This window comes from Larus michahellis, chromosome 10 (genome assembly GCF_964199755.1).
Source record: "Larus michahellis chromosome 10, bLarMic1.1, whole genome shotgun sequence".
Classification (NCBI taxonomy): Eukaryota; Metazoa; Chordata; class Aves; order Charadriiformes; family Laridae; genus Larus; species Larus michahellis.
In genome coordinates, this window is record NC_133905.1 from 819,303 (window position 1) to 841,906 (window position 22,604).

Sequence of the window (22,604 nt, forward strand, 5' to 3'; positions counted from 1 at the left end):
ACGGCTTAGAATTTTTTGCGGTATTTTTATTTCTACAAGTCACTAGCTCATGCCCATTATGTGAAATTGTGTTCATTTAATCCAGTGAGTAATGTTACTTGACCTCAGTCTCTGTAAGTGGGTTGGAATTGGTCAATAACTAGGCATTCCCGTACCAATGAAACACTTAGATTTATACACATGGGACCTTCATAAAATTCGAAGAATACCTGTACATATGTTAAGTCTCTACAGAATAGGTCTAATGCGCAGTCTCTTGCTCTTTCTTAGCTGTACAGCTCACTTGAAACGAGTAAGCCTGTGTTCTCACAGCATGCAAACACTACTTGATGAATCCTTCCACCGTTGGGTTGTTGCCAAATAATAAATCGTGAATGTTAGATTTTGCCTTTCATCTGACAATCTCAAAGTGCTTTGTGAAGCTGAGAAGGTTTTTGTTATCCCTCTACTTCTCCTGTTTTCATTTTCTATGTGTAAGTGTATGTGAAATATAATACTTGCAGAGAAGTAAGGGAAAAGTTGCATACAATTGTTGAAGGCTGGAAGGATTTTCAATACAGAATATTATATTAAATTGTTTATTGCATGAGGTGGCTATATCCCTTCACTTCTGCCCCTTTTTTGCCTTCCCACTACCTTTATTTAAGGGATCACTTTTTAAGAGAAGTATTTCAAACAAGGGAAAAGGGAGGGGAAGGGGCATTTTAATCTTTGAACCAAAAAAAGGCACTGTGGAGAACACATTTGAGGATTATATAATCTCAGTATTTAGAACTGCTGAGGAATATACTACAAAGCAAGTATTAACACCACATCATGCAGTGTAGTTAGGACTTGTCTATTTTTGCAGTATCTGAATCTTCTAATATATGTGGAATATAGATAAACTGACGTATTTCCTTTTTTTTGGAGGTGGCTTGCATCTTCAGCAAGGCTTTTAGCACTTTAGCCTTCTGCATTTTTTCCTCTGTTTAGAACTCATTGTAGATAAGCAGCTGAAAAAAGAAATACAATAAACATTTGTGTTAATTATATCATTTCCTCCTACTCTTCTCCCTTGCACCATATGTTCTCTTCTCTCTATGCCTCTCGATTGACTTTTTTTTTTAATTTATTTTTTTTATTACGGCTTGATATGTATCTTATCAGAAGACCTCAAAGTATGCGCTGATGATAGAAATGTGACCCTGTTCCTGCACCCTTTCATAAGTGTAAATATATCTGGAGGTAGACAAAGGAAAGAACAATGGGATTAATTTGTCAGGTAAAGTTACTATAAGTATTTATGTACAGGACTTTCCCTTAGTCTGTGTTCTGTACTTCAGCCTTTGTGTCATGTTTCATCTTACCCTTTGCCCTTGACCTGGTGGGGGTTTTTTGATTTGGTTGGGTTTTTTTGTGGGGGGTTTGGTTTTTTTGTTGTTGTTGTTTGTTTTCCCGCCAGTCCCTTGGTTATTTGCCTGAATATGGTCCACTGCAAAAGCTTTGGGGATTCATCAGCTGTCTGTGACAGTGCCTGTGACTTTCTGTTACAACACTTGATGACTCGCGTGTCCAAATTTTATTTCTGCTTTCATGGGGAAAACACCTTCTTTCATTTTCTGTGAGATACTAAAATGCGCCATTGTACTTGATCATCAAAGACACAGCAGGAGATTAGATGCCATTTTTATCCCTTAAAAATGCGGGGGCAGGCGATCCAACTTAATACGCTTGTATGGGGAGCTCTGCTGCTGCGAGCACAGGCATGTAATAACTTACCTGCACTTGCTGCTAAGATGCACTTTGGTTTGAGAATGTAAACCTGCTAAGTGCATAAACGTTTTCCTTCTCTGGTCAGTTATCTGCATGTGCGTTTTTCTAGTGGGACCAGCAGTTGCAGATTCTTCCAGATTCGGCAGTTGTCCATAAGAGGATATGATAGAAATGTCACGTTACGTCCAAAATATAAACTCACTGCTGTGCTTCTTTGAGACTTAGCTTTCTGCTGGCTGCTCCAGGACACCAAATAATGAAGCACACTGCTATATCCCCAGTATAAAAGACTTGAACCTTTCAGCAGATCTTACCACTGCTTTTTGTCTATTTATTTTTTTGGTCCTTAATGCAAACCCACTTAGGGAAAGTTTCTGCATCCTCCTCACCAGGGCAGCATGGGGGATATGGTAACATTAGTTTTGAACTGGGGTCTTGACTGCAGCGAGATCTGCAGAGCAGAAATAGTCAGTAGTGGTCAGGCCAGGATACAGTAGCTTGATGGAAAGTGGTGGTGTTTATATGTATGGTTTGTATGTGTTAAAGCACTGTTACAGTATAGGCTCGCTTTCCCTTCACCGAATTATCAAGAGGAAGCAAATAACTGCATGAACATAACCACTGTGCATTAATGAGAGATGCTGAAAGCGCTCTATGGCATAATGCATACAAGTGTTTGCTAACACAAAAGGAGGTGTCCATACTTGTACTGTCAAGTAGAAATTTCTTTTTCAAGTGAATTTTTTTTTCCTGAGACTAGCGATAGTAGAAATAGGATTTCTATATTAAACAAATGTGAGTGCCCAGTTATACATGCCAAATGCACACGTTGTAGATCTGATGTGGTATTGAATGCATAATGAATGTTAAAAAAAGTCAAGGTTTGACATGTGACTTTTATCATCTTTTCTTGCCAATAATTAGGGATGGTTTTAATACGTGTTAAATTTCTCAGGCCTATTGAACACAGGCACATTGTATGTGCTTTCAAAAAGTTTCTAGGGTTTACAGTAATTCTTTGAAGAATGAAGTTAGCTGCTACTTGTCACCAGTGTCCTGTGTTGACTTGAAGCAGATAAGAATTGTTGTTAATGTAAAAATGAAGTTTGGGTTCCACAAAAATAGCCTTATGAATCTCTCTGTTTAGCATGTAAAAAAGCTAAACGGCACAAGTAGTGAGACAGTCCACAATTCCTGTTTCATTCCTAGTTTTGAAAAGATACTTTTGTTTATAGAATATGTCCAAGGGGGCACATAATTCATTGTATACGGTTAGTCAGCCATGTGCATTTTTACATTTCTGCCTGTAGGTAGGCTGAACACCTGGTGACATGGCAGCCTATTTAAAACACTGCTTTGAAAATTCACAGGAACAGCACAGATAATAGGACTTTCAAAATGGTTGATTAATACACAAAATGTGTCCCTTTTAACAAAACTCTCATTATTGTCTTCATATGAAAGTAATAGTACAGACAGAAATACGATCTATTTACTGTTCCTGGTGGGGACAGCCAGCGGGTGGTGAAAGTTGCAGCGTACCAGGCTACGCTGTTCTGCACGGTTTCCCTGAGGTAGTCTTTCTGTCTTTAAACTTCTAGTTTCTTCTGAGAAAGCAGAAAGCTTTTGTCAGCCAGGTGTTGAATAGAGGTTTTGATATTTAAAGCAAACTGTTCAGTGCTCTTAGAAATGTTAATGTGGAAAAAATACCGGTACTACATATCTAGCTTCAAGACAGAAATTGTTAAGATAAGAACAGTATACAAAGGCAGACTGAATATTTTGAGGTGTGAATTCTAACTACAGAGGGAAGAAACCAGGATTTTGGAGCGGGCACTGGAGCTATATTGTATGATGCAAGGATGACTCAGCCCATGCTCAGATCATCTCCAGGTCTCGCCATACTTATTTACATTAAAGTTCAATTGCTATTTTAAGTCTGTGCATTTAGTGGAAAAGAAGGTGAGAAACAAGCAGAAGGAGAAGAATAAAAGCAAAAGGAGGGAGGGTAGATTTTAAAATGCAACAACAAAAATACCTGGACCAATCCCTCCTGCTCCCCACGTTGCTCTCTCCGTGGAGGAGCTTGTAATCTTATGTTTGCAATACCAAGAGGATTCTTCTATGAGCACAAATTAATAATTTATTCATAGGCTGGAGTCCGTTAGCCCGCATTGATTTACTTATGCTGCATTTCTTTTCATTCATAAGCCTTTGCTAGTCCCGATCTCTCGGATAGTGCCTCGCTGCAGCGCTCAGGCGTGGGAGGAAGCAGCAAACCTGCCTTTTTATGCACAAGGACGTGCTCTATATGCCTCAACCAAATGTGCGAGCCTGCCCTAAAGCCGGGGCTCCGGGAACCCGCTGCTCCCGCTCACCAGCGATGCTGCCGCGGCGGGGATCGCTCCTCTCCTCCTTCGCTCTGCCGGCGCCCTGCTCGGTGCGGCTCGGCGGCCGGGATGCTGGGCGCCCTCGGCGCGAAGAGCTGAGCTCCGTCCGTCCGTCGCCTCTCCGGGCTGTGTGACAGATGCTTGTCATGCAGCGGTGCCCTGCCTGAATTGGCCGGGTCTCCGGTGGGTGTGCACGGCCCCCCTCCGCCCCCCTCCCCTGCCAGCCCCGCCGAGCCCTCCCTAGCTCAGCCCCCGGCAATGTGCAGCGCTCTCTCCTCGCCTTCCTGGAAGGGCTCAACTACACTTTCAGCTCCTCTAGACTTTCTCTGCTTTTTGCCATCCAGAGGCACCCTCCCTCTGGTCCAGCTCCTCCTGTGCCTGCCTCTCTGTCTCCGCGCTATCCCGTTAAAAGGCTGCTGCTCCCGCTCCGCTGAACCAATGCACTGGCTGACTTGATCTGGGATGAAGGCTGGAGGTTACCGGCGAGGGAAAGGAGAACTCTCGGCAGCTTTCCATTTGCAAAGTGAGCAGTAATTGCAAGAAGACAGCCTCCCCAGTTGGAATCAATAGTCTGCTTTCTTGCTGCTAAGGGCACTTTGGAGCAGCAGTAGGTCACTGAAGTAACTCCAGCACACTGCTGACTGCGGAGTTGTAAAGAACTACATGCAAGTGGCTGCAGTAGTGCTGGAAAACGCTTTGCTGTTACCAGGGACACAATAGTTTTCAAGTCATTAGAGCTTCGCTTCTGGTCCTCTCCTTCCATTACGCAGAGAAGGGTCTCATTCTTTGGAGGGATGAGGATGGAGCTGTGATTTCTTCCAGTGTTGTTCTAGTGGAGGGGGTAAGGGTGGGGAAAGAGGCTTTAGAAGCAAAACCCCACTGCTGCTGAATTCAGCTTTACTTGAATTTCCCCAAATCTTTCCAGGCACAGAGAGGCACAATGCCAGAGAATCTGAATCTTTTTCGGGCTTTTTGGGGTTTTTTCTTTATCTTCTGGACAGCTTTTAACACAGCCTTAGTGGATGTGGTTGGATCGGAGCAGCAGATCCCCTTGTCTGTGTAAGTGCTTTCATGCTATTGCTCTCAGGACCATGTTCAAGCATGAGAACTTGACTGCTCAAGTTCTTATCTCTTTATATTGCGGATATTTGACTGTTCAAGGCACCGTTGCTTCTCTGTCAGCTGTGTTTAAAGTGATAGTCTCTAACGCGCTTAGCACTACTTTAATTTCATTGTAGGACCATGTGTCGGTGGAGTATTGTGGACGCAGAGTCTTAACTTAAGTGTTTGTATTTGCTGAAGTTGATGCTGTTATATTAACTTCTCATGTGAGAATTTATCATTTGGAACTGTTCTGCCATTTTATCTGCTTCTTTCCTTTAAATGGATATATGTTGTATTATGCCAAAGCATGTTTCTGTACAAGTCGATTCTTTAAATTTAAACAGTGCGGGTTTGGTAGTTTGATATCAGAGGCCTTACCTTAGCACAGCATCTAGTCTGTGCTTCTACTTGAACAGCTTTGCAAATCTTTTGCTGTGCTTAGGTTCCTTAGTGAGCTCTTCAGTGCAAAATTGCTAGGATCCTTCTGAGTGCAGCTGAAGCTGTTACAGTCTGTGTTGCTTGCTATGACATGTGTATTACATTTCTTCCTGTCTCATTTTTTTTCTTCACAGCGTAAAGCTCTGGGCCTCAGCGTTTGGTGGGGAGATCAAATCTATTGCAGCCAAGTACTCAGGTTCCCAGCTCCTGCAGAAGGTAAGGATCTCTTCAGTTGTAACAAGGAAGGTTTTAACAGAGAAAATGGAGGTAGATTTAATTTTTTAAATGAATAGGAAAGCAGTGCTGTACATGCTTTGGTCCAAGATCTGTTTTTGTATTGCATACTAGTCCCTGATGACTCTTTGCATTGCACTGCACTATGTGGAGAGTCCTTGATTAAACTGATATTTTTCTTTTTGGATTAATTTTTTTGTTACCATTAGAAAGTAAACTCCAAACACTTTTATTTCTTGAAGTCTAGGCTTCAGCCTAGATTGCGGGTATTTAATCTGGTTGTTGCATTGTGATGATGATGTTTCAGTGTAGAAACAGCTGCTGCTTATGAAAGATGTTAACTTCATTCAAGGAGCAGAATTAGTGCATATTGTAGTATTTTCACCCTGTGCTGTATGTACGCAATTCACTGTATCGGGAGAAGGCGGCTGCACTGTTGTTTGTCATCTCTGCAGTTTTTACAATCCCATTATTCCCCCAATCATCTCAACCCAGTGCTGGGATGTATTACATCATTATAGATAAGAGGAATGAATGTGGTTATCTTCCTGCTCAGCTGCACAGCTGGGTAATAAGCTAGTGAAGTATTGCAAAAACTTGAGAAATTGGCGTAAGTCTACATAATTAGGGCAGAGGGTAATGAGAAAGCGGATTTGAGTATTAGGTATATACCAAAGACTGTGTCTACTCTAAATATGCAACCTATAGTAAAGTTCTGTATTCTAGACAATTTATTTTACAGTAGTTACTGAAAAAAATACAATGAGAGACTAAGAGGAATATGTTAAAGACTTTAAGACTGCGATTTTGCAGCATTTAATGTTATCCTCAAAATGTAATATGGAAATGGAAAAACACTGAGACATTCACTGACAACAGAGACCCTCATTCAACCCATATGTTAAATTTCTGCTGGCTTTTTAGATGTGATTTTTAGTTCTGACTAAAGTGTAAAATTTTTTTTGGTCTGATTATAAAGGAAATGATTCCTTTAGCTTGTAGCACTTATTTTGGAAGGCTTGTATATGTGTGAAAATTACGTAACGGACAGTACGTGTAGCAGTTAAAATAAAAAGCTTATGCTATCGATGTAAAATGAAAGGAACTGACTTAGTGATTACTAAAGGCATATGAGTTCCTTAACGGTATTTGCCTTTTCGGTGTTGTATACCCAGGAATGCAAAACATGAACTTCACTAAGCTAAAATACAGAGGTATTGAGAACAGAAATATTTGAGCTCTCTTACTACCTTTCGTGGCCATTCAATAGCTTCACTTCAATGTATAGGGCAATGTATAGGGTCTTATTTTAATCTGAAAATCTGGACATTCAGTATTTATTATACTTCTAGCTCACATTCTTTAAAGTATGTGTAGTCTTATATCATCACATTTTTGTATGAACTCTTTAAATTTATAAAGCAGATGGACCCTTCAGTTTTGATTAGTATCTAGTCAAGTATTATTAAAAGGCTTTAATTTTTTTATTGGGCCATAACAAACAGGTATCTTTATTTAACTTTGGAGCTGTTCCACATGCAGCCATTTTTGCACCAAAATGGCTTTAAAAATGAAATCTACCAAATACAGATAGTCCAATGTTTACTAGAAAAATATGGAATATATTGCATTTTGCAATTGTGCTAAAATCTACAAAGAATTAGTACGATACCCTTAATTGTTCTTCTCTTCCTCATAGTAGATACTGCTGTCGTCCCTTCTGTAACGCATTTTTTCCTTCTGAAGTAGCAAGATTTCTTCCTATTGGTTGTTATAATTGTTATAATTGGAAGCTATTCATTTTACCTTTTCATCAGCATCCTTTCTATTTCACTAACAAATCTGTGCACCTGTTTTTGAAGGTGGACAGTGTATATTCATTCCAAGCTATTTTGGTTTTGTTTCTTGCCTTTGTTATGATATTTCTGTATAGAATGAAAGAGGAAAGACAAAACGCAGATTTGACAGATATTTAGAGCACTTCTATTCCTTTGTCACATCCCCTATTCTTTTTTTTTTTTCTTTTTCCCTTCTGGTTACAGTGGTTTTAGGAAACCTCTGGTGCTCTTTATTTAAAACTCTAAGGTCTCTGTCCTTTTAAGCTCGCTATTCCTTGCTGTTGATTGTGGCAAATGAGCCTGGATGACAGGTGACTTTAACATGTATCTTTTCGTATTGCTATAAAGTACATTTCTTCTACAAACTTGTGCGAATAAAAACATACCAAACTTGAAGATTTACAAGTATTTTCAACATGCAAAGTCAGTGGCAGAAGTTGTCATAGTAATTAAGGAAGTGATGGCACAGTAGGGCTCTAAATGCAAACGCTTTTCCCCCCGTCCCTCCCCACTAGCCAGGCATCGAGAATCCATTTGGTATTTGCTGTGAGCTCGAGGTGATCAGACTCAACGTCGTCTTAAAGTCAAGATTCCACTTTTAGAAGCAGTGCGACTTCTCATATTACTGGAGGAATCTGCATTTTCTGATATGAATTAAGCATCGTTAAACAAATGAAGATACCAAATATGCGTATAATTATGTATCTGGGCAGCATAGATTTCTCAATTACCAACCGCTTTGTAGTGCCATTTAGTTTAATAAAGGCTTGCTAAATGAAAAGTTAATGCAAAGGTTACTTGACCCATTTTGTTAGCATATATAGTGAGCATCGCTTCCAAAGGAACGCGTTTGAAATCCAGGCATGATTGACACTCTCTGCTGCCCAAATGTTTTACACATTAGGAGTCATTTGACCCATACTACAGTTTCATTCAGCAAATGAAGTTACGCGAGATACTCAGTAAAGCAAAACTTTGCCAGGTTATAGCTGTGAATATTGATTTAGTTACTACAATTCTTAAGTCTTTCTGTACTGTGAACATCAAATGAGTAACCAGCGTTGCTGTCCTCTTGAGTTTCAAAAAGATGCGTAAGAATATTTTTGTCACTTTTTGAAACTATTTTTTAAAAAAAAAACTACTTGCCTTAACTGAATGTTTAATTATTTTATTGTATTATGATAATCTTATCCAAGTATGTTGCTATGTCTCCTAAGAATATATATGATATATGATTTTTCACGAAATTGACTTTAGATGAAATGCAAACCCTGTAAATAACTCAGAAAATAATAATAATGGTTCAGTAAATAATTTCAGAAATGATGATGAGCATTTAAGCAAAATTAGCACTTAAAAATCTAGCATTTTAATGTTCTCCTGCTTGTTTTCAGAGCGAAGGAAGATGATTCAGTGTTCCAAAAAAACCATACAGAAGAAAATAAGACAAAATTATGCCCAAGTTATCTGATTTATGGAGGTTTTACAGTTGTCTCATAGATTTGGCAGCGAACAAGAAGCTGCTTGGTGCTGTAGAGACGTGCATACTCTTCACCTAGTTAGTAAATACTGCTGGGGCCTAGCAATTGATTCAAATTTTAATTGTCTCTTAGGTGCTTATATTTTTTTTTCTTGCCTTATTTGAATCTTGACACTTCTTTAAAATCTTTTTTTTTTTTTTTAAATACTCTGATTATGTTTAGTTAGTAGTGTAGTAAACGCAAGAGAGTAGCCTGCGGGCAAAGCCAGGCTTTAAGTATAGGATGCAAAGCAAGGGTTAGGTGCCAGGAAAATATTCTTCACTTCAGCTGCTGCAATTAGAATTTTGGAGGAAGAGACTTTGGGGAATGCTGCTGTTCACATTATAGTGTCCATGATAATAGTATGTTTTCAGTTCAACGCTGTTGCAAAATAATAGTAGTAATAAAATGGAAGCAAAAAATGCAGGGAATGTGCTTCCTGTTAATGTTCAAAACAATTGTTGTTACACAGTAAAGCTTTTTGAATATCAGTGAAGTGTCTGATTCTCTAAAAATGCAGGGTGGTCTATGCTTCCTCAGATTTCTCTCGGAGAGACTACTTACTCCCCTCCCCCCATATTCTGAGCTTTGGTAATCCTTGATTTGGTCCTAAATCATCAATAGTATCTTATTGCTAATGTAGTGACAGTTTCTAACTGAAAAGAAACTTTGATTTATCGGTTTGGCCATACAGGTTTCTTACTGAAGACAAGCTTGTTCAAGGCTATCTCAGGTTTTCCTTATGTAAGTCGTCCGCGGGAGCCCGGGCTGTTAGGTAAGCACCGGCTGCCGGGCCTTCCGCAGTCGCAGCCTGCATCTCTCTGCTCCTCTCACCAGATTCTGCATTGTGTTAGGACGTCTCAAAATCATGGTGTTTTCTCAAAGCAGGTTTTTCAATCAGAATAGCATTCCTATTTTGAAAGGTTCAGAACTGCATTTCGTCTCACCGACTAGATTTGGTGCTGTACCTCGTTAGTTTCTTACAACTACAGAAATGTCAGTGCAAAACTAATATAACAGGGTTATTTAGAACAATTAGCATTCAGCTGGTGTATCTGATTCATGCAGTACATCTATCTTTAGTTTTAAACCATATAATAGTGCCTTAAATTCTTAGAGAAATTTAGTCCAATCATCTTGACATTAATTGCCTTTCTTTTATTCAGCCTTATGTTGGTTTTGGTCTTTGTAGGCTGTTTCTTCTTTGCTTGAGACACTGCAGCTACTGCTTTGAAGGAAGGGTCAGTAAGATTGAGATGTGCAGTTTAAGGTGTATCTATATATGTACTGGCTCCTTGGATAGAGATTTAAACTTTTGCCAGCTGATCAATTTTAAAACTGCAAAAATAATGATGATTTTTTTAATTCAAAAATAGGAGAAAAATTATCCAAAAAACCTGTAAACACATGACTATGATTTAAAAAAACTAAAACCACCCCCACCCCCTGCACAAACCCAAAATCAACAGCAACAACACCTCCCCACCCCCCAACCAAAAAAAACTCCCCCTCAACCCCCCCGCCAAACTCAAACTCAAAAAAACGCCAGCCAGGCAAAGGGTATAGAGCTTACCAAAAGCTCGATTCAGAGTTAATTCATTATAATTCAAACTCCGGAAGTCTGGATTATGTAAAATGTGTCTCCTAGCACTGAATTAAAATCAAACATTAGAAAATAAAAGAAATATGCATCTGAGAATCTTAAATCAGTTTAATTTTGTTGATTAATGCAAATGATGTTTTGCAACTTGCAGAGCTTGAACCTCCGTCCCCTTTAATTCTTACAGATCTTTGGGCTACATAAATCACAAGGTTATTCTCCGTGCCAAACTAGTTATGGAGCATTTTAGTGTGTTTGGTGAAGTATTTAATGTTATTATCTGCAGACATAAAGGTGTAAATTATTTTAGTTATGTATTTTAATTTTTCTTTGTTCAAGAAAAAATAATCAAATGCGTTCATATGCTGCTAATGTATTAGGTGGAAAAACCTCCTGGGGCCAATGCTAATTTTCAGGTAGCATATTGATCTGCAGAGGAAAATATCATAGTGCTATCAAACTTCCAATAGCGTGGTCTCTTTTTCTCCATAACAGAGAAGAGTTTTTCCTCGTGATGAAGTTCTGCCTTCTCTGAAGGTACTGGAAAATTTTCTTTGCTTTCAATGAAGTTAGACCTGCACCTTGAATGATCCATGCTCACTCTCATCTCCTGTCTGAATGTTATGGCAGGACTAATAATTTCTTGGTGTCGGTAACGTTTTCAAACGTAGTCTAAATCTGCCTGAATATCAATCGTTATGTTTTATATTTCTCTTTAAAAGGAAAGCCCTGATTTAAGCCATGGTGTATCCATGCTCTTCTGCCATCAGCACTCTATATTTTGCAGTATTTTCTGTGTCTTTCTGGGTTTTGCAAGCACAGCATGATCCTCTTGTTTGTATTACTGAAAGTTAAATATGTTCTATTGTTAATACGTAATAGAAATATGAGATGGCTTCAGTAAGTTTATGATACATGCATTACACTTTCAATAATGTCTTTTAATATGGAAATTATTGAGTGGACAATCCAACTGGAAAACATCAGATCTTGAAAGGAAATGAATGCTAATTCCCTTACTTAATGCATCTATGGTTGCTTGTTTTCTCATCCTGTATTGGAAAATGCTTACATTTCAAGGTTAAAAGAGCCAGCCTCCATGCAAATTATCTTGACAGTGAAGGTATGTAGAGCCATGAACAGATGCCGCATTGTAGTGGTGATTCACTTTTAAGCAACTGCTAATCAATACTCTACACTTTCAAATGTCATTACTGTTCTGTAGGGTACAATTTTTTGTTGCTGATAATAAGTGGTTACACATTGTACAACACAAGTTATATATTGATAGGATAGACTGTATTTTAGGTTGCTGCAGAAGCTTCAATGAAAGATCTTCATGAACTACTTTGATTAATATGTTGTTCTCATGAAGTTCCATTTTGCCTTTTCTACATATAATGTTTTTGTGAGCCTATTTAGCATCTACCCAGTTCATTTCTAAAGCTTAAGTTTTGGGTTTGTTTGTTTTTTTTTTTTTGAGTGAATGAAAAAACATTGCAAGGTTGGTATTTAAAGGGGAAGTTGTGCAAAAATGCCTTTTTTTTTTTTTTTTTTTTATCATAGTTAGGGAGAAGTTGGGAAGGGTCTTGGAAGCCTTTCCAGAGGTGATGAATTCCAGGGACAGGTACTTTCTGAAAGCATCCTGCTCTCAGATCTTTTAGGACTATGCAGGTGGAGTTATCCATTTTACAGTTAACTGCTACGCTGTTTCTGAAGATGATGATATGAGACGTGAGGAGATAGTGATTGGTCAAGAGAGACAGACTTGTTCACACAGTACAGATGTTACAACCAGCGTATTGAATTTAATGTGGGAATAAAATAGTAGACAGTAGAATACAGAGCTATAACAATGTACAGAATTAACCTGTGATAAATCCCTCGTTCGTAAGAGAGTTGGCTTCATACAGTCTTTATCAGGGTCTTAGCAGTAGCTAGAGCGTCTTGGATTGCTTTAATGAGCTAGACTTGACTTGATAGTGATAGAAGTCAAGTTTAGAAGAAAATAATTGTTTAGCTAGACAAAGGTAAAACAAGGCCGTTTCATCAGCGGTGCTCTTTGAGAACAAAGGGAGAAACAGATTTGAATTTACAGTGATGCACCTAACACTGACTTCACTATATGTTTGAAATGATCCGGATTCAAACCTTGGATAAACCTGTTGGTGGGGTGTGTGTATTTTAAATGTATCTTCAAAATAGGGATGCCTGAGCAACAGCCAGTGCCAGGCAATTCTCAGGAAGGAGATGGAGGTTGAGGAGGCGAAGGCGACTGCTGTAGTGGAAGACACAATATGCTTTCCTGGATGCTTTGTATAGGAATATGATTTTCGTTTCATGCACATGAGGTTCAAATTTATTTCCTGGAAGAACCCTAACACAAGAAAATGTTGTTGTTTTTTTTTTTTTTTTTTCTTTGAGAAGACTCTTTCAAAACCCTATAAGAAAGCAGATTAACAAGAGTTTTTGAGGCAGAGGTGGGCAGAATTGTTGCCTCTGCTCCTAAACTAATTTATGTAAGTAGACATTTGTGATATTGTATAGATGCCCTCAGAGAGACCAAACTCCTGCACCAGCTTTCTGTTATACTTCAGGTTTTCTGTTTGCTAGAAGCACAAATCAGTTCTTTCATGTTGCTTTTCACACCAATACCCTTTGCACATGACAAGCAAGGGTTAATCTCTCCCCTCTCTCTCTTCACCCTTCCCAGCCCCCGCCAGCTCCACCCATCATAACCCATTATAGATGTGGCAAGACACTGATTTACAGAAGCTGTCAGCAGAGGAGGTCACAGATTCCAGGTGTTCTTTCTGCTTCTGGTATCTGTGGCTATTGTGAATATACTGAGGGATGAGGAATGTTTTACTCTCAAAGATTCATCTGATCTGACACGTTTTACCTGCTCCCCATTTCTTCCATATTTTCTGGTAAAATGGCTGATGTGGCTGTCTTTAATCTCTGTAGAGAGCTGAGAATTGACTGGGAACCTCATGTGTGATAAAGCATATGTCAAATCCATATTTATGAGACTAGAAATGTTCTAAACTGTAGAAACCCGTAAAGGTAAGATTCTTATGTCATCTAGACAGAGGGGAAAAACCAGTCCTGAATTCCAAAAACACTTTCAGTGTCTGATGCAGACAGGTGTGTTGTGTGAAAAAGACAATAACCTTCAAATAAGCTAGAAAACTGGAGGTAGTGAAACCCCCAAACTAAAAAAAAAATGTCTATTTCCTTTTGAACTGAGGAAGAAAGTGTGGAGAAACATAAACAGGGCGGGGGAGAGGAAAGAGAGGAAGGAGAACCAGGCCTGTTTCACTGGACAGTGATTTAGTGCTACGGGCCAAGCTGTGCCGGAGCAAAGCTAGTGAAAACTTGAAAGGAAATACAGCAACAGCCTTCATGTGCAGAAAACCAGGAAGAAGAAGAAAAGTCTCTTCTACATCCATGGTAGATAAACAATAACTGGTCTTTAAACACAAGAATTAGTTTCCTGCAATCTAAAACTTTTTTTTTTTGTTTTAAACTGAGAGAAAACAGTGGAATAGTGTGGAACTCTTGCAGGGTGGCTTTTCAGAACAGTTTACCTGCCATTATGTAGATCTCATTGAACTGCCTTAAGTTAGGAAGGTGAGCTACATAATCCTTTATTTTGGAGTCCTTTTTTATTTTTATTTTGGACTATAAGCAAAGAAGGTAACTGTATTTCTTCTTTGATGTCTGTATCTGTGCACTGTTAAGCTTTGTGCCTTTATCTCCTTAAGACACACAGCTGGGGAGTCCTTCAACATTCAGAGCAGAAACAAGTTATAAACCACTGTAATTATTGCTGTGCAGGTTGGCTGAATGCTTGCTTCCCCCCTTACCCTTCAGGAGCATACATTCAAATGATCTTGTTGAAATATATGGCTTTTTACTGTAGAAGGATAAATATATTAAAATATAACAGATTAAATCTGGGAGCAGTCTTCATCCATTTGACTTGAAGTCCAACAACTGCATGGTAAGACTTCAGCAGGGTTAGCTCTTCAAGATGCTCCATCGCGTTCTTATGGTAGCTATAACTAGGAAGTACACTTCACCAGGGGTTGTAAGCGCCACGTATCAATGAGAGAGGAGGAAATAGCTGATTAGATGTAAACTCCTGCTTTATTCCTTATGTATCTGCTTATATGTTCAGGGCTTTGGTATCAGCAATTGTAGATATTTAGAAAGTTTGTTCTTATCTCTTCTTATTCTTGAGAAGAGTTCTTCCTAAGCACTGCTTATGCTGAATTTTTGCCTTTTTAGTAGAGCCTGTTTGGTTTGGTAGAGTCATCAAAGGTGTATAGGTTCTGGTAATGACTCTTAATCAGAACATTGTTTGACAGGTGGTTGTTTCTAGCCATTTGTTCTGTCTGTGGAGATTCCCGAGAGAATCATAAAGAGTTAAACCAATTCATTTCATTAATGTGATCAAAACAATTTCTAAAATATTAGAAGGCATTCTCCTTGTTGGAGCACTTGGTCCTACTCTTGTGTTTTGCTTTTGCCTTCCTTAATTCGGCATGATGTTTTATTGTTGTCTTTGTCTCTCTCTTCCTGCCCTCTTTCTGAACCACCTTATTTAGCTTATAGTTGAGTTTTAAAATGGGCAGATGTTCCAGAGAGAGAGATGTTTTCTTATGACATTGATGCCAAATGTTTTGCATAAATCAGTTTGCAGTACAGGAGGCACTTAAAAAGATAGCTATTACTATTCATCCTTCAAACTAGATGATAAGATCTTAGCGCACCCAAGTTAAGGAAGTAAAAGATGTAAGGAAAAAGTTGTTCTCAGGTCCATTAACAAAACAAATCATACGGTGACCTAATCTAGTTTATGACATTGGGGATATAATGAAAGAAGTATGTATGTATAATTCATTCAGTATATCGGGACTTAATGCGTGGATCCTGTTCACTGTTTCATCGGTTAGCTTGCTTATATGCATGACTGACAGTAGTTTCCTCAATGAAGCTTTGCTCTTAGTTTTTAGGAAAAGGTGGAAAATACCTGTGAGCTTCTAGTAGCCTCATGAAATGTTTTCCTTTGGTGTACTCAGAAGGTAGAGTTGAGAGGCTTCCCTGAATTTTGTGCAGTTGGCAGATTATATATTATGTTGACACTGTTCCTCTATAGTGAGAAAGTTGAGTAGACCTCCTCTGATTAATGTTCTTCTGAGTACAGTGATACTGAATTTTAAAATTCTTATTGTACTCTTATAACTGAGACTTTTGTGTTTGGCACTAATGACTTGGCAAAACTGGTTCTGGAAAAAAACCCTCATTTTACCCCTTTGTACAACTGTCTTACTCTCTTCCACTGTGGAACTCTGTTTTTTATTAATATCTGGGATCCTAGAATAAGTCATCTTGGTAGATTTAGAAGGTCTTTTAACTCCCTGCTCAAAGTGAGGTCAATGCTGAAATGAGAGCAGATTTCTTGAGGCTTTGTTGAGTCTGATCTTGAGAACCTTCAAGGGCAGAGATCCCACAACCTCTTTTGTTCCAGTGCTTGACTCTGGTTGAAAAGTTATGTAACGAAGCTGGAACTTACCATTTCAATTTATAACGGTGGTCTGTCATTCTCCTACTGTGTACCTCCAGAAACGGCCTTGGTTCATCTTCTCCACAACCTCCTCGTAGGTATTGAAAGGCATGGCACTTTGTCATGACGGGCCTCTCTTGGGCCTCAGCGATAGACAATATTATACCACCTTTTAGTTGCTTCATCAGGTCTCAACACTTTATTTTTTCACCCATTCTTTTAAAATAGTTTGCACTAACGTTACAAGCCCTTAAACTGAACTCTCTGCTGTTTAATATTCAGGTGGGCTTTTTTCCACAGACACTCCTGTTCCTTACAATTGTATGTAGCTGTTCTCATAATTACGAAGTCTCAAGAGTAATTTCCACTAAGCTGATTGCATGAATTGGAGAAGATTTTTTATTTCACTTTTTTTTAATAATTTGTCATGGTAACATGGGCATTTTCCTTCTAATCTAGGGCTAACCCAACCCTTTAGCTCCAGTTCCTTCAGTAGCCGTTTTCTTTTATTATCTTTATCAGCCACGGTATCTTAAGTGAAGTTAGCGTTGTACAGAAATAGTAACACAATAGTGTTGTTAGCTGGTAGAAGGTTTTATGTCTTATCACCTGTTTCTACTTTAAATTATTCTACAGTAGCTGGCGAGGAGCTTCTTTGTGCTTTTATCCACAGACAAGGATTTGACTTGCTTTCCTAAAATGCAGGAGTCAAAATTATGCTGTCATAGTATCTCTAGCCCGTTAGATGAAAGCACTGTGAAAATGCCATTTGGAAGGCATTTTGAAAACTTTGGTCAGGGACACAGTTCCTATTGTTCCTCTAGGTCCTATTGTAATTTTTGGCTATTTGATATACTCCCAAGATTTTGCGTCGAGCTATCCAAGTTGCTAATTTTCAAGACCAAAAAAGGATCTACATACTATGGGTATTAAAATTTGATGTGTTGGGAACACATCATTGGTCACAAAATTAGATAATTATCTTCTAAAGTCACAAAGCTTCAAAGATGAAAAGCAGGAATATCCAAACTTCAGCTTTACCTTGAAGCTAAATGACTATCATTTTGACAGCTGTGCAAAATGTATGACTGCCGAGCTGTTTGTACATGATGCTATCGTATTACATTAATAGAAATTTTCACTGATAATGAAAACTGGTGGGAGGCTAAAAGTAAAGCTTTATGTTATGACTTGCAGCCATTGACTATCTGCATCCAACAGATTTATCACCCCCTACGCACATCGTGCCCTTTACAATATCTTCTGCCATTTCTTCAACAAAGTACAACAAGAAAGATGATATTATAGATGCCACGATACAAAAAAATCTGAGTACTCACTTCAGACTTCCACCTATCGCTAACAACCGCAAAGCAATTTCACAGTAAAAGCAGAGATGAGTTCTGATATTCCTCTGGAACTTTCCATGAAAAACACTGTGGGGGGAGGAATGGGGAATATGAAAGAAAACGTGAGGATTTCTGTTGGCCGACTCAGATTTTAATTTCCCAAATAAAATCAAGACAGCAAACTGAATTTCGGATATATCTGGCTGCTTATTCTAGGTCTGTGATAACTTTCTTGATGGTCTGCTTGGGCCAAGTAATCTTGATAGCCAAAATTCAGTGAAGCTCTTCAGCATGATAACGCTGAACCTGTAATGTCACACACGCAAACCCGGCGCATGTGGTGGTGGTGGCAGGACTTCATCCAGAGTGCCAGAAGCCTTGAATTGAATGTTAGAACTGCAAGCAGGATTCCACCTGTCCCGTTGTCATCTGCCCCCCACCCCCAAATGGAGGCATCTTTGTCTAACTTTTCCATGCAAAAAGGGCCTAGAAATACTGCCTTTTTCTTTAAATTTCTAAACTTTGAAATTGTTTGGATCAGGAGCAACGCATTTTGTAGAGCGTTTGGCATATGGAGAGGATCAGGTGGTGAAGAATAGCATTAGCATATGGATATGGAAGTAAAGCAAAGTACATGGAATGGATCAGCCCTGAGAGCTACAAAGCATTAATTTTAACACACTTTTTAAATAAAACTTCTTTCACTACTGAAAAGATAAATGGTTTCCTGTACCAGTCCTGAATAACTACAAAATTGATAGAAACCCTCTTATTTCTGCTGTTGGTATTTGGTATCTGTAGTTGGCAATAAATCTCCATATGGTATTGTGCTTTCAAGTGAAATTGAACCCTTTCTTGTCAGAGAATTAATTCTTCCTGTGCTTTGACTAGAAAGTGATATGCTATGCTGATATTAGAAAGCAATTTTCAATTTTGCAAACATTTTCTTCTTTCCCTTATACTACTTCTTTTTTTCCCCCACCCTGGTATTTTTTTCTTATCCATTTTCCACATAACTACAGTTTGGCACTATTTTTTTTTCCATCTAGATCCTTCAGACTTTTTCTGACCTTTTTTGATTTTCTTCTAAGTGAGATCCAACCACCGAGACTCAAACTCACAAATGTCAAATGCAGTTAAATTAAGAATCAAACATTTTTCTTTATCCTTTTATGGGTAGCTGATTATTTCTGTCTGTATTGCAATTACCTCAGAAATTTATTTTCTATGCGTATTTTCTCACTCTGTCCTTCTCTATGCCCCCACTTGTTTATAGCTGTTGCTTTTTTTTCCTCTGGAAATTTTTACCATTAATGTATTTTTTCAGTGCCTTGAGCAGATGTAATCATAATGCTGCAGTGAGGATCCGGTCAGCTGGAGAAAAATATGCAGAAATAAAATGAGTAATGGCTTAATAACACTTTAATACATAAGAATAGGGGAAGGTTATGCAAATACAAGTGCTATTCTTAAAATTATCTTTTCATTAAGTTACGATGATTGAACCTTTAAAAGGAAGAATAAATACATTAGGATCTACCGATGCATCTTACATGTTGTGAACGTTATTGGAAAGAGAAGGTTATTATATCCCCAGTAACAGCTGATATACTTGGCTGTTCCTTGGCTGGTGTGTTCAGGAAGGGAGGGGGGCGGGGAATGGAGACAGGATGCTCTTTGGAATAAAATGGAAATCTTCTGTTGTAGCAGGGGAGGCAAGTTTTACAGCATCTTTTTGACAATCCAAACTGCAGGGAATGAGGAAGCTAAAGGTGAGAACAGGGACATGTAAAGGTAGTGAGGTGAAGAGGAATGGAACGTGTTGGGAGCAAAGATGCAGAAAGACTGAAGAAAGTGTTATTTTTTTCTCTATGGTTTAATACAATTGACAAAAATACATTTGTAGGAAATTCAGTCAATATCTGTATTCTGGTAATCATTTTTGACAAATCTATTAAATGAAAAATTTTCATATTAAAAATATATAAGCCACAGTCGGAAAGTCAAGTTTGCTATTTTTGAAATGCTTGAGTACCACATGATTTCAAAACTTTTGCCAAGAATTAAAATTAAGAGCAAATTATGTGCTAAGAAACATAAATTTCAATTCAGGAAAGGCATCTGAAATTAAACTGAGCGTTAGTAATGACATAATTCTGACTCTTGTATTTGGCTTCCCAGATGCTTAAAACTTAAATGCTCTAGCATTTCTAAAAACTTGACATTTGCTCTGCTGAAGTCCTTTATTCTGTACAGCCCCAGAGTAATGGGAATAGAGTTCAACTACATTCATATCGTGTCACTAATCCTGTCCAGTCCACCTTAAGCATGTTATTAATGTAAATATATGTTTGCTCAGCGTTACAAGATGTCTGGGGAATTTTGTCTGAAAAAGCATGGTAGAAAACAGCATTATATGTGGGATTGGGACCTGTACTTATGTGTTGGAATAATTCAAATGTTAGTGTATAGAATTATACAAGTATGGCCAAATTTATGTGATTGCAGGCTGTTTATTTATCTTGGTTTATAAATATACAGGAGTTGTATAACTGAAAACTCTAATTATTCTGAACATAATTTATCAGACAAAACCAGCTGCCAACTCAGCTCTTCTCAAGAATCTTCAGTAAAATGCACAACCTAAAAAAGTGTCTTGAAAAGTAGAAAATTTCTGTTCCTCCCTCAAATCCTCTGTGCCTATTAAATATCTTCCTCTCAAGAGCCTGGTGAAAACCCGTGGCTATCTGGTGGCTAGGAGGACAACAAATCCGGGCAGACTGTGGCGTGCGTTGCTTGAACTTCACGTGCTTAAAGAAAGGCTTCAGTATTATAGGACAGCTCTGTAATTTGGCAGAGATGATCCTTTCACATCTTAGTTGCTGGTTGAAATGTCAATATGTTTGTTGGTTAGTTGATGCAATCGTTACGTTGAATTAAATGCTCCTTCCATTTTAGAAGCCTCCAAAAAACCTATAGTCCTGGTTTTGCCCCTGACCTGCTGATTGACCTTGTGCAAATCAATTCTGATACATCTCTGATTCCATATTTATAAAGATGTGGAAAATTATGCTTACTGTCTGCAGTTTAAAAAAGAGGTTTTGATGACAGCCTGCTTGTAAAATTTGCTGTTGTGGCGTGAATTTTTATTTTTTTTGGTGCGGTGTTTTCAGTTTTGTGGTTTTGTTGTTTGTTTTCTTTTTTTTTTTTTTTAAAATAAAATGACATCAAATATCACTTACTAATATGTATTGATGAATGATTGACCTAGTTGACTGAACAGGTCGATTTTCTGTAACTTCCCATACAGTAGCAGTGCTGTCAAAAAAGAAGTCTTGGAGCCTGGATAATATAGCATTGGTTTCCAAAGGCTTAGGAACTTGAATGAAAACAAGATGTGTGCAGGATTAACATCATTATTTCGGTCTCATTTGAGAATAAACTAATTACCACAACGTTTGAATTCACATCAGTTCAGGAGCGAGAGAGGCAAATGCAGGTGGGAGTTACTTTGCTTGTTGATAGGAATAGCACCTCTGTAGTAGTCTTGTGCCTGAAATAAGGTCATTTTTGGTAACAGTATGTATGCTTTTAATGGAAAGTACTTGCATAAAATGTTGATTAGCTCAAATACTGTAAAAGAATAGCTGTTTCTGTGTTGACTGTCTAGGGCTGAAGACATGACTGCTGATGAGAAATGATGTAAAGAAAGCTGAGGAAAAGAAGTGCTGCTGGACTGGCAGCTAGTTAAGGTACACACAAGTGGAAAAATACTTTCCACGGATGTCTAGGGTATGTGAGTGGGTCTTGTATCTACCATGATTGTATGCCACCTTGCAAGCCTTTGAAATAGTACTTAGAGTGCTGACTATTGTATAAATTGCAAAAGGACTGGATCTGCAATCTGGAAGGTTTTTTTATATTCACAGTAGTCATACACAGTAGTGAGACTGTTACCTGTAATGAGACTGTATTCTGTTGGAAAAGAGGTGTAGGACATTTGAGGGTGCAATGTTCTTTAGACTGGAAAAATGCTACGGTTTAAATACGAAGAGTAATTGTAAATCTCCTTGATGGCTTCACATTAAGCCAAGCTGCAATTTATTTTAATTGCAAAAGTGTATGTACTTTGCCGATTTTTACTTTTTCTCCTTGGTGGGTAGGAGGTTAGAATTGAAAAATGGCTTTTGTTTCATTGTTTAATTGCCTAAAAAGAAAAGTAACTGGAATAGAATCCCATTTCTTGTAGGTGAACAATAAGATTCTCTCACCTAGTGACTTCAGTGTATGCACTCCCTAACGCTTCTGTTCATTCCCTCCTGGAGGAGCTGGCAATCCTTCTGTGGCACTAGCTCTTCTCCTTCGTTACGTCATGTATAAGGAATTGCTTTTTTCCTTTTTAATATGAGTGGCTTGATACAGAACATATCTTCTCCCTTAAGCATTTATTTTTCTTCTCCTTTCTGATACCTTTTAATTTCCTCCCCCCGCCTCCGCCAAATCCTCTGCCCTCACTTCAGATTTCTGATATTATTTGATAATTGGCTTTTCAGAATACAACTCTTCTTAACCCTGTTTTCAGATTTACTCCTACTTATTAACTTAAATATATACATGTACATATGTGTAGTAAAACTATATTGATGAATTCTGAAGCATTAGTACCTTCTCAGCTCTTTGAAGTATCCCAACACCTATCTCTTAAGAAACATATCTAGCATTGATGTACATGGACCTCTCCATCTCTACTAGTCTTATTCTACCTCTTAAATGCCTCTTTCTTTTGACTACATTTAGTCCAGAA

The 22,604-nt window shown here is 38.3% G+C and overlaps 1 protein-coding gene across 10 annotated transcripts in view; it reads left to right on the top strand.

Annotated features, from left to right (window-relative positions):
• The window catches only part of CACNA2D3 (calcium voltage-gated channel auxiliary subunit alpha2delta 3), a 551,700-nt gene that overhangs the window by 88,709 nt on the left and 440,387 nt on the right, over nucleotides 1-22,604 (top strand). For 6 of the 10 annotated variants that reach the window (XR_012589415.1, XR_012589414.1, XM_074603365.1 and 3 more), the window contains exons 1-2: nucleotides 3,706-5,204; nucleotides 5,822-5,903. Coding sequence is in view for 4 of the 10 variants with exons in the window: in XM_074603365.1 (XP_074459466.1) it covers nucleotides 5,086-5,204; nucleotides 5,822-5,903 (201 nt within the window). In the remaining 6 variants the exon portion in view is untranslated. Of the gene's footprint in view, nucleotides 1-3,705; nucleotides 5,205-5,821; nucleotides 5,904-22,604 lie in introns of those variants that run through there. The other 4 variants (XM_074603368.1, XM_074603371.1, XM_074603370.1 and 1 more) reach the window with 1 other exon arrangement.